The sequence below is a fragment of the Brachionichthys hirsutus genome, unplaced genomic scaffold, assembly GCF_040956055.1.
Source record: "Brachionichthys hirsutus isolate HB-005 unplaced genomic scaffold, CSIRO-AGI_Bhir_v1 contig_65, whole genome shotgun sequence".
Taxonomy (NCBI): domain Eukaryota; kingdom Metazoa; phylum Chordata; class Actinopteri; order Lophiiformes; family Brachionichthyidae; genus Brachionichthys; species Brachionichthys hirsutus.
This window is the reverse complement of record NW_027181137.1, coordinates 1-12,084: the sequence shown is the minus strand read 5'-3', so window position 1 is coordinate 12,084 and position 12,084 is coordinate 1. Positions and strand designations below refer to the sequence as shown.

Sequence of the window (12,084 nt, the reverse complement as noted above, 5' to 3'; positions counted from 1 at the left end):
CTTCATGCTGTGTGTGTGGAATGAGATCAATCTTTATTTCACTCTAAAGGTCAGTGTGAACATCACAAAGGTGCTCACAGAGGTCATTGTGGTCGGGCTGAACTTTAGCTTTTAGTAAGAGTAAAGACGTATCATTTGGGCCATTTTTCAAACTGTTGTAAGACATTCTAAGAAGCCTTTCAAACGAGTCTGAAAAAATACCAATAAGATTGAGTATACAGTATGCTGATCGATCGAGTGCCAAAAAGCACCCAAAACAAGTTTGGACTTTGCTCTGCGGTCCATTGAACCATCGCAGCTGTTTCCTACTCGCGTTTTGTCATGATAAATTTGTATTTATCTACTCCATGTGAGCAATGAGGTTCATGTTGAAGATTTGCATGCAATGTCTCACTTTGGTCACTAGATGTCGCCAGTGTACCTTAATTAGGCAAGGTGCTTAAGTGGGCAGTCAAGTCGTCTTCACTTTGTTTGCTTTGGGACGCTGTACGCAAATCATCTGCAGGTCATTGAATCCCAAAATGGAATCGCAAATAAGACAAAAAAATCCAAACATTGAAACAGAAATTGTTGATGAAAATGATGCTAACATTCTGCAAAGATATTGGGTTATATTTAACACTTTTGCTTCACCTCTTCTTTTAGCAACACTCGCCGTGCGTTTGGGAACCGAGGGAACCGCCGCTGTAATTTTGACAGTGGACTGTTTTTCTCGTTCTTGCCTGATGTTGGATTTCAACCCTCCTTTGTGGTACTTTTATGTTTCATGACGCTCCAAACATTTCTCTGGGTACCGAGTCGGCGCTGCAGGTCAGTCTAGCGACCAGGCTGTGGGGATCCGTGCAGAGAGCGCTTCGGTGTTTTCTTGCTGATCTAAGCAAGACCTTCCCAGAAAATGAGGAGTCTAAAACGTTCTCTGGCGGCTTCACAGATGTGCAGGTTACCTCTGTCGTGTCGGACCAATGGGAGTGCACCATCATGGAGGCTGACCTTTGACCTGTACGCTGATCAGAAGCTGAAAGGTCTCTCCCCTCTTTAGTCCAGAGGAGGCCGCGTTGCCTAGAAACAAAGAAAGGACAGATTCCCCTTTCACCCGAGTCCTCCTGGAACGAGCCCAGAGCGGCGGCGGCGGCGATGTCTCTGGATCTGGCTTCTACTCGCTTTCCTCGTCGCATCGTAGACTTTCAGCTGTTGTTTGCGGGACGCAGAGACAAACTGTGTGCGATGTCCACGACAGAATCTGTCCGGTCTTTGACAGACGGTGAACCCCCTCCTCGTCTTCAGTCCAGAGAGGCTCGTCTTGAGCCCCATCGTGTTATCGAGCTGTTGCCAGGGAAACCCAGTCAGTTTCAGATCCTCCTCCAGATGACTTCTTTGAGCAGCTCACAACTTTTCCAGTCTCGTTTTCTTTTTTTTTTGCCTCTCCTTTTTTCGAAACACGTTGACATCGAATTCAAACTGGGCATACATTTAGTCGTTTTCAACATTTGATATGTTGTTGTTGTTGTTTTTTTGTTCAATCCAGAGTTTCGATGTTTTGGAGACGATCACATGGTCCTCCGCAGCGTCCCACACGGTTTTGTTTGTGTTTTTAATTCGCGTTCGTTTTCTTAAAGGCTCCTCGAAGCTTCTTCATCTTATTAGCTGCAGGTTGCAGCAAGTCGGCAGTTTCACAATCTCTCCTGCTAATCATACCATGTAGATTTGCTAATCACCTGATCATATTTCAAAGAAAGACTAGACAGATTGGAGAATGCAAAAGCCAATAAAGTGTAATTAAGGTCGGCCCGCGTTCAACAAGTTCCCAAACGTCATTCCTCTGTGCTGGTGGAACTATGCGCCCCTTTAATGCCGACCAGAGAAACACGTTCAGCTGGAAACCAAATCAAGGGACTAAAGTGGTTTAAGGTGCTTCAGCGTCTCTCCGCCCTGCAGAAAACGCATTTCCCAGAAGCCTGATGGCACCCTGAGCTGTAAAGTGGTGAAATCAAGTGGCTTCCTTCCAACAGGATTGCATCATGTTTTTGCTTGTTATAAAAGTGTGCACCCGGAAAAAGGTGAAAATGATTGGCAATGATTGCACTCATCGCCCATAGCGACAGTTCCGTGAAGTAAATTCCTGCATTTCCATTCAGGGTGTGATACTCGCCCCACCGCATGCTTCAGTTTGACATCCCACAGCCGCGTGATAGTTTTTTTTAAATTTACTATTGCTGTTGATCCAAAGAAAATCGTTTTATTTATTTATTTTAAAGAGACGACCTCTGTTGACCCCTTGATTTATTTATTTTGAACTCGTACTTCCACTATAATTGTTTGTTCAACCCTCAAAAAAAAGTTTTCCTTCTTTTATGGCCCATTGCGAATAATAATAATAATAGATATTATCTGAGGTATTTATCGTTCTGTTGCACCCTGAGTCTTCACGCTTGTCTTTTCTCATCTGGCATTTCATTTCACTCCAATATTCCATCCATCCATTTTTCAACAATGATATTCCAACAATATCCCCTTAAATCAATCCGATTACATCATCACCATTTAATTTAAAGGCATATCAGGTATGAACAGAGCCAAAAACCTCCCTCTGTGCGCTTGTGTGTGTGTGTGTGTGTGCACGCATGTACATGCAGCGTCGTCACCAGCACGCTTCACAATGCTCTCTAAGTGCCGCTTTGCTCTCTTGAGTCTTGTGTTCTTCTTTTGCTTTAATGCTGGCTCAGGAAACCTTCAGCATTCTCCCTCAGGATCGTCGGGGCAAGCTGCCATCGAGCGGCCTCAAGGTATCGCTGTACCACCCCCACCCCACCTCAAATTCTCCGAGCAGATCATAGATTATGGAGAGGTCGCCGTCCAGACATTGAGGCTGGGCAGCTAAAGAATAAAAAGTCCACCATGATCGAAATGAGATCAGTTTTTGGTGAAATCTGAGTGACTGATTTTAGAGCGGTTAATGAAGACTCGTAAAGGCGTCCGTTTTCTAACCTGCTAACGTGAAAAGGGACGTCGGCGGAAGAGCGTAAGCAAGAATAAAAGCACCCGAAGTGATCTCTCGCCTGTTGATGTGGCTTAAAGCGAACGGCATCCGGTATTCTCTGCATTTCCGGCCCCGCTGGGAATCTCTTCCGGACCGACTTGTGTGTGTGTCGGCAAGGCAATCCAGCGGGAGGAAGCGAGCCGCCTTCGGGGTCGCCAGACCTTTTTGTGTAACCCATTCATCTTGTCCGCTGTTCCTCCTTCAGTTACAAATGAACCCGTTCACCCGTGGCGTGTTCCCGAATGAGCCTCGGCTCAAATCGAGCATCCCTTTTGCCATTCTCGATATAGAAAGCGTCTAAAAGTGTGCCGAAATGATCGCATTGTAAGTTTATTGGGTTAATTATTACGCTCCTGCCAATTGGTTGTTGCTTAGCGTGCCACTGCTTTACCTTTTATGTTGTGTGAGACTGGCGTGAGGCAAACAGACGGAGCTGCTTGGTCTCCTTTACGTGGAATTCCAACCATTTTAAAGAGTAGAAGCCTATTTTTAATGGACAGATAAACGCTTTTATGATGGAATGATTTTTAACGTGACTGAATTTATGGCTTTTTCCTCCCATCAGGACCGGGCGGCATCCCCCCCAGGGGCCTGCTGGGAGATGGTCCGAACGATCCCAGAGGGGGAACTCTGCTGTCCGTCACCGGAGAAGTCATTGACCCCAAGTAAGACGTTCTCTCCGGGTTATAAGCCATAAATATTCATCGGGATTGACTTTAATGATGCCAGTCGTTACCGTTACCATGGCGACAGCAGGTGTGGCGTTAACATTTCAGCGACTTGATGAAGAATAGAAATGCGGGGAAACCAGTTTCCTGAGCTGCCGTACGAACGCTCGTGACTTTTCCTCGTGAAGAAGATGAATGACTCGTTAACTTGTTACGATCTAACTTCACATTGTGATGAGTCGTGTTCAATGCTTGTTTGTTTTTTATGCAGAGGCTATTTGAGGCGGGGCTTTTGTTTTTCTGTTTCCTATGGAGGTTCTAAACGTCGTCTTCAAACGGCCGCTATCACGCGTTAAAAGAACAGCCCCTCCCTCGCGTCGCGTGAATTTGCCTTTAATTTGAGACGAGTTCTTATTTTCTGTTTGCGTGTCTTTAGCCGCGCTTACATGGGAGCTCCGCCTCCACACCAAGCGCCACCCGTTCACTTGCCCCAGATGGCAAGCGGTCCCCCTCTGGACATGAGAGGACCTCCGATGGATATGAGAGGGCAGCCCATGGGCGAACAGCGAAACATGATGGGTGATCCCAGGGGGCCTCCGATGATGGAGCCACGGGGGCCCCCGATGGAATCCAGAGGTAGTGGCTGTAATAATGCTGCTTACTTGTTGTTGTTGTTTGTGTGTCTGAAGACGTGTCGAGAAAATCCGAACAAGGTCACGCTTTGTTGTTCCTCCTTTCTCTGCAGTCGGTTTGGGCTGAAGCCGTTTCCTCCGGTCAGCCGAGCTGCGGCGCTTCAGAAGCCACCAGTCCTACGAACACACCGTTTAACATTTGTGTTTTTTTGTGCGTCGCATAATTTGTCTAACAGAGTGTCGTGTTCAGATGAATTTTGCAGTATGTAATTCTGACAAAGCTTAAGCCTTGTTTTTTTTTGTTTTTTGTTTTTTTCCTGTAGGTCGCGACCCGAGGGCGATGGACACTCGCGGTCCAGTGTCGGGCCAGAGGGTTCCCATGACGGCGGGGATGCCGGGCCCGGTTCCTCACGCCATGGGTCCAAACGCTGTTCCACCAGCCAGACCAGTAAGAGCTGCGTCGACCGCGCTGCCTGCGTTGGCTGTTAATTAGGAGCTTATTATAGGCAGGTAATCACTCTTCTGTCCAACATGGTCTTGCAGGGTCCTGGAGTTTCTGGTATCCCTCCATCAGGAGGAGGCTTCAGTCCAGGGCAGAACCAGGTCTCCACGCAGGACCAGGAGAAGGTGGGTGTCGGTCGGACAGAGCGCCTCCGTCTCAGTGCTAGTTGTTTGTATTTTCAGTCGCTGGCTGTAAGCCACATCTATCGCCTGAGAGGTGTAGGCAGGAATCATTTTAAGGTTTCCCAATTCCTTTATTGCCAAACACCAGGAATGAATCTCCTCATTCCTTCGCTCTAAAGAGAGAGACGGCGCTCGTTGTCTTTAATCACAATTGTATATATTCTTTCTGTCTAGGCTGCCCTCATCATGCAGGTCCTGCAGCTCACCCAAGAACAGATCGCCATGTTGCCTCCGGAGCAGCGGCAGAGCATCCTCATCCTCAAAGAGCAGATTCAGAAGACTGCAGGAGGAGCGCCGTGACGGTCTTTTTCCGGGAAGGTTTCAGGCAGGTCCAGATGAAGTTTGTGTATTTTTATTCAAATCAACAATCGCCATTGTTGCCGACATGACGTTCTTTCTGCAGGACTCGACCTTCTTGAGCTCCTCGCCCTCAGTAGCCTGGAATGCTTTTTTTCTTTAGTCGTTGTTTTCTGTATGAAAGGGTCAAAGGCTGCGCTCGCTAAATCAAAAACCAGCAGCAAACTGTTTTCCTTTAATCGACCCTGTAAAGGATTTGTCTGGAAGTTTTGTGAATTAAGAAACAAATAAACTTTGACATTTATTCAAGGAGTATGGCTTTTAATAGAAGAGTACAAGACTGCAAAACATTGAAACAATAGCAAGTTTTAAACGGAAGTCCTTCCATGTTGCAAGACGATGACCAATCCAAAGCTACGTGACTGGCTTATCAGTCGGAATAATGGAGCGTCGTTTCCCGCACCAATGTAGCGCCTCAAAACGTCACTGCTGCAGCTGTAAAAAGTAAAGTGACTATCGATTGTGTGCTGCCTTGGATTTAAAGGCTAACTTTGTGCAAAAGATGTATTTACATATTTTATTACAATAAGTTTATTACAGACATCATTCAGGTTCTGAAATCAAAGCCAAATACTTCTAACTTTCAAGTGTCGGACTACAATGAATCACGAAGGCGTTGCCAGGAAGGCATCCCATAATTAAAATCTGAGTCGAGGTGGGTTGTTGGGCCACGATGTTCCGAGTTTCATAACAATGTCTCACCATAAGTGGAGCTGATGAACAACATTTTTTTCTGGCAGTGTGTGTGTGTGTGTGTGTGGCGCTAAGACACACTCCGCTCGTACTACAGGTTGTCAGGCAGCTTTGTCATGTGATTTATAACATTCCGGGTATAAACCGAATTCCATGGCACCTTTCACTTGTCTTGCTCAGAAGTTTTCCTTGTTGAAGTAAAACTTGGTTTTTCGGGGATCCACGTCCGAGTATTTGGCACAATTCTTCGCCAAGACGTCAGCCAGGGCGGCGGGGCCACACAAGAACGTTCCCACCACGGAGCTGAGGACGGCAACACAAAACACAATCGGGCTTCATTTGAGCCGCTCTGTAAATCGACAAGGAAAAGGTGAAGGTTTATTTCACCTTTCACCCCCCCCCCCCCCCATATGAAATTAAACCAGAAGGGAAACTTCTCACTGAAAATTTCTGGAATTCTTAAAAAAAAAAGTAACGCAATAACGGGCACCACTGCAGGATTTGGTCTGAAACGATGAGAACCGGTTTTCGAGCACCGAGCCAGACGAACACTGGACAGGGAGCGAAGGCCGTATCCCTTTCCATCGCAGGAGAATGGAAACGGTGGTTTCGTCTTACTTGGAGTTCTCCTGGCGGACTTGCTCGAACTCGTTTCCCCAGTCGGGTCTGCCGTAGTAGGTTTTCTGCCTGAGCCCGGTGACGGCGTCTTTGTCCTGATCGAAGCGGACCATCACGTGATCGGCCTGAAATAAGATGAGTTTCCGTTTTAAATTTACACGGGAAGGTCCGGGTCCCTCTGGCTCGTTCCCGCGCAGACGTACGTGGCTTTGGTCCCATCTGGTCAGGTAGAGCTTGTAGGTGAGGAAATCCCCCATGCCCCTCTCTTCCATCTCTCTCTCTAGGACCTGCAGCAGATCAGCGAACCACTCGAAGGCGTGCGTTTCCCGGCAGAGCCAATAAAAGTAGATCTGAAACGAGGAAACGGACAACGGGCCTGTTAAACAATGACTCCTTACGAAAGAGTTGGCCAACGCCGCGACGTGTTTGGATGCATTGCGAAAATGCCGTGCGCTCCACGTAGATGTCGGTGCACGGCAGGCTACACACCTTTCTTGTTCGCAGCTTAGGGTTGGAGTCTTTAAACTTGTACCAGATTGACTTGAGGATAGAGGCGAAGGGAGTGACGCCGATGCCGGCGCCGACCAGCATGCTGACTTCATAGTCAAACACGTCCTCGCTGGCGGTGCCAAAGGGCCCGTCCACGCCCATCCTGAGCAATCACATTAAATAAACCGATGTCAGGGCAATAATAGAGAACAGGCGACACGCAAAACACGACCAAAAAAACATGTCACAGACTCTCAGTCGTCCAGGTCAGCCGGACTTGAAACGGCCGAAGACGTTTTTGCATCTCAACTAAAGAGGCTTCTTCGCTTCTGAGCGGCTGGCGTTAAAAATGTCGCATGGATGGATTGGCTTACTTCGGGCCCTGCGCTCCCTCCGGCAGCTGCTGCATGATCTCAATGAGTTTGTCCGTCCAGTCCCCAGCAGAGCGGATGTGCACGCTAAAGAATTCCTCCTCGGGGGCGGAGGTCATGGTGAACGGATGCCACTCCAGCTGGGAGATGGCCGGGCAGTTGAGGAAGATGTACTGACCCACGTCCATTTTGAAACCGCTCTTCACCAGCTGCAGCTCCAGCACCTTGGATGGATGTAGCACGATCTGAAAATGAAGTAAAGTGAAGTTAAAGCCGCTGCGACAGCCTGCGGGGGGGGATTAAAAACTCACAGGGCTTAGACGAATCACAAATCAAACGTACCCTCCTGTATCTGACTGACTGCATGTATCGAATGAACCGCAGCACACGCTCGCAAAGATACAGGATCATTGGGCCGATAACCCACATCCAGGTCTGAAAATGACAAAGGCAAACGGTGAACGCCCGTTTCACTTTGCATGACAACAGCCTTTAAAAATGAGAAGAAGAAGAAAGAAAAAAAGCACCTGTGGGAATCCTCCAGCAAACTGAGGCATGGGACACTGGGAAACCCGTCCCCACTCGTCTGTGTGGTATTGGCAATACGTGTAGTTGTGTGGCGGATCCGTTTCCCTCTGACTCCTCACGATACGCCTGCAGGGGGAAGAGATGCGTTAAACCGTTTCAATATAAATCAATGTTTCATCAAAAAACAACAACAGGAAAGCCGAGAACGTTCCCTTACCCGGCTCCGTGAAAGACGAGACCAGCGAAGAAGAGGATGAAGAGGTGGTGGGTGTACCAGAAGACCTCGAAGTAGCTGCGTCTGATCACTTCCATGGAGGAGGTGATGATGATGATGAGGGCCAGAGTGATGACGATTCCCGTGAGGCCAGCGATGGTGGTGAAGACGAAGTAGGTTGGAATTTGCTGCGGGTCCTGGGACGCGAGAAGAGGACGGTGAGGATCGCAGTAAATGGTCTCACTCCTAATGGTGGACACCAAGTCTCAACACTCTCTCTCTTATCTATTATCCTACGACTGTCATCAACACGCGAGATGTGGCTTTTGTGCCACCGCATTCATCCGACAGGAGAGTTTCAGCAAGGACGAAGGGAAAGGTCTACAAGACGGCGGTGAGGCCAGCCATGATGGACGGCTTAGAGACGCTCTGGGGAACAGACAGGAGGCGGAGCTAGAAGTGGCGGAGATGAAGATGCCGTGGTTCTCCTTGGGAATGACCAGGTTGGAAATGAGACGATAAGAGGGACAGTGAAGGTTAGACGTTTTGGAGATTAGACTTTGATGGTTTGGACACGTCCAGAGGAGAGACGGGGACTATATCGGTAGAAGGATGTTGAGGATGGAACTGCTAGGGAACAGGGCTAATGGTCGACCCAGATGGACGTAGTGAGAGAGGACATGAGAGTGGCTGGTGTTGGGGAGGACGATGCAAAGGACAGGGTGAAGATTTGCTGTGGCGACCCCTCACGGGACAAGAAGATAGTGCAGTAGTCTTGAGGAAGCTTTATTACAATTATAGCAACTTACAATTCCTGTTTTGCGAATTGGGTTCAGGTAGGTGGTGGTGCTTGAGTCCTCCAGGACAGACAAGGCGTTGCTTAGCTCATCGTAGACTCCCTGCCTGCTGTTGTTGTACCACTCCACGTTCAGCAAATGGGCGATCATGTGAACGGCTGTCGGCACACAGAGAGGAGAAGCGGAATGAAGATCGATAAGGTCAACAGCCTCAGTTCTAAAAGGGGGTTCCTTTCCTTCCTGCTGGTGAGAAAAGAGGAAAAACATCTTTGTTTGCATTCAATTGCTCCCCCCCCCCCAAAAAAAAAAAAACCATGAGCATGTTTAACTTTTAGATATCGACTTGTGGGTGGAGGAGGATGCAGGTAGGATAAGAGTTAGAATTCACAATGCGTCACACCTGAGTAAATGATTAACTAAATACTAATGAGTGTCAGGAATAGAAAAGAAATGACACGCCAAGAAACAAATTAGGACGAGGACAGAAAGGAAACTAACTGCGAATTTATTTGTTTTACGCACGTTTTGCATTTAGATAAAAGTATTACCGTGACTAGAAACGAGGACTGAAAGAGAAATGCTTGCACAAGTTCACCTGTCATCAGAGCTATTGTGTAGGCAACCAGCTTGTGGAAACTCAGATTTTTGTCCAGTTGTTTCCTCATTGTTCTGCCACAACACTGAAAGACAAAGAAAGGCGAGAAGGAAATTTACTCCTTGTTATTGTGCAAACATATAAATTTCCCCCATCTATAATAGGAATCTTTTCAGTCGTATAACAGTGGAAACACAACAGTGGCACTCATCTGCGGTAAATGTTTTAAAATGAGCACATTACAGAAAACACTCAAATCAAAAAAAGATTCTTAACACTGCAAGTAGTTAATTTTCTTGCGGCTTTGTAACAGAAATGGAGCCTCAAGTGTTCAAATAAACATTATTGAAAGGAGGAAACTGAGTTCACTCAAGAATAAGAAGAGATAAAAGACATAAAAATGCATTAATTATTAATAATATGCATTAAAAAAATACATGAAAACTAGCAAACGTGCACTCATGTCGTCTTTGCGTTTGTGTACAATGACGTGAGAAAGGTCACGCTGCGGTCTCACACAACAACGCGACACTCCCGCAGAGACATTTCCTTCACTCCAAGCAAGTAGTTTCGAAGGTGCAGCATGTAATAAATGTGTCTGTCCTACTGTGAACGGGACAGATCCACAGACAATGGCCTCGCCATTGTTAGCCGCGCTTCTACATCAGCTATCACTTTATAAATAGCATAAAAGTTATAGGAATCATTTTAGATTCCACCTCAGGGCTGGGATTTAACTGCAGTATTTGTGCTGGAACTTTAGATCTTCAAGCTGAAGCTGATCTCATGATCGGCTCTGGAGGTCGATGAATACGTGTCTACCTGCATAATTACACACACACATATACGTATATATACACACACATATACATATACACACATGTACGCATAAATATATCATTTAAAGCAAGGATCTGAGATTGTGAAGCAACCAATCAGAGAGCAGCCTTGGATCAGAGCTTCTATTTTTCCTCTGGCATCCTTCATTCAGGGCAATCAAAGCAAAATCAAGCCAATATAATCAATCAGTCAATCGGTCAGCATCCTAATGCTGACCGATTGATGTTTCTTTTTTTTTTTGTTTGTTCTGACACGACTCGCTCCCCAAAAGCGCATCATCGCTTCTATTTTCTATTTACAGTTCTCTTCATTGCATGCATAGTAGAACAATAACAAATGGCAGTGCTCTCTCTCTCGCTCGAACTCGATCTCATCGTGGCTCTCTCACCCCGAACGAGCCTCGGACCAGCGACAGGAGGTTCCTGCACACCGGGAGGAGGATCAGCAAGCAGTTGAAGTTGAGGACAGCGGCGGGAGCTCTGGCCCAAGCCAAGGCAGGCTGGAAAAAAGGGACTCCTTCACGTGAGTCGGAATCCGCATGTAAAAGTCTAGACGGCTGTTCTCGGTTCTCTACTCACCCCCAACAGATGACGCGTGTAGTAAAACTGCTCCCCTAAATCGTAGAAGAAGTAAAACCAAACGAAAAGAAAGATGTTGATGGACATCCAGACCACCTGCAAGCACATCCCAAATCATGGTTCAGTCAAAGTAGACTTTCATTCAAAAATAATGACTGTTTTTTATGCCTAATTACTGGTAGCCTTAATTGCGGCGTGGATCAGATCTGCGCGTCTTTTACATGTGCTCTTGGTCACATACGGCCCGTTAGGCTTCATAGCATTAGCATTTTGTTTTTGTCTGCTCCCGCTCTGTCTCGCTATCTCTTCCCTATCCATCTCCTTGTTTTTGACTCGTCTCCGACCAGCCATTCTCTCGCTCTCTCTCTCTCTCTCTCAACCCAGCCGGCCAGACAGATGGCCGTCCACCATGAGCCTAGGTTCTGTCCAAGGTTTCTGCCCGTTAAAGGGAAGTTTTTCCTTGCCTCCGTTGCTCTTGTGGGTCAAGTTGGGTTCTGTGTTTCCCTGCAGGTCTTTCCCTGCTAATCCTGTAAAGTGCCTTGAGATGACTTTATGTTGTGATCTGGCGCTATAGAAATAAAACTGAATTGAATTGATAATACGGCCCGCCGAACTTGTCCAAATAATATCATTAAATAACATTTTATTACAAACCTCATTCATTTTACCTTTTTCCCTGTAATGCTACCTGTAAACAGCCAAATCCTTTCATGTAGTGGCTTTTACAGGCCCGGCCCCGCTGTCAAATGTTAGAACCCATTGTGGCCCGCGAGTCAAAAGGTTTGCCCACCCCTGGGCTAGAATGAACTCACCAGTATCAGGGCCGTGAGCCCATTGTTGACTATCCAGTTACTCATGTTGATCCCGCTGTCTCGACTCGCAGCACCTGCCCCGGCTTCGGGGTTTTATCTCAGCTCCGGGCTCCTCCTTCCTCCACAGGTGACGATGCACCAGGAAGAAGAAGAAGAATGAAGACGGTGCGC

General features: G+C 47.1%; 2 protein-coding genes across 2 annotated transcripts; one reads left to right on the top strand and one right to left on the bottom strand.

The window, feature by feature from the left end:
• Window positions 1-3,602: 3,602 nt before the first annotated feature.
• Window positions 3,603-5,329, top strand: LOC137917312 (cleavage stimulation factor subunit 2-like; the record flags this gene model as incomplete). Its single annotated transcript, XM_068760119.1, has 5 exons — window positions 3,603-3,702; window positions 4,142-4,341; window positions 4,661-4,785; window positions 4,881-4,964; window positions 5,196-5,329. Coding segments are annotated over 5 exons (635 nt in total), but the record flags the coding sequence as incomplete, so codon positions are not given.
• A 287-nt stretch (window positions 5,330-5,616) lies between these two features.
• On the bottom strand, window positions 5,617-11,964 carry LOC137917311 (cytochrome b-245 heavy chain-like). The gene is made up of 13 exons (XM_068760118.1): window positions 11,914-11,964; window positions 11,102-11,197; window positions 10,912-11,022; window positions 9,684-9,768; window positions 9,101-9,246; window positions 8,295-8,488; window positions 8,077-8,203; window positions 7,892-7,984; window positions 7,553-7,794; window positions 7,179-7,341; window positions 6,893-7,039; window positions 6,690-6,814; window positions 5,617-6,374 (listed from the first exon to the last, which is right to left on the bottom strand). The coding sequence occupies exons 1-13, from the start codon at window positions 11,956-11,958 to the stop codon at window positions 6,248-6,250; spliced, it is 1,701 nt and encodes a 566-aa protein (XP_068616219.1). The 5' UTR covers window positions 11,959-11,964; the 3' UTR covers window positions 5,617-6,247.
• Window positions 11,965-12,084: the final 120 nt, after the last annotated feature.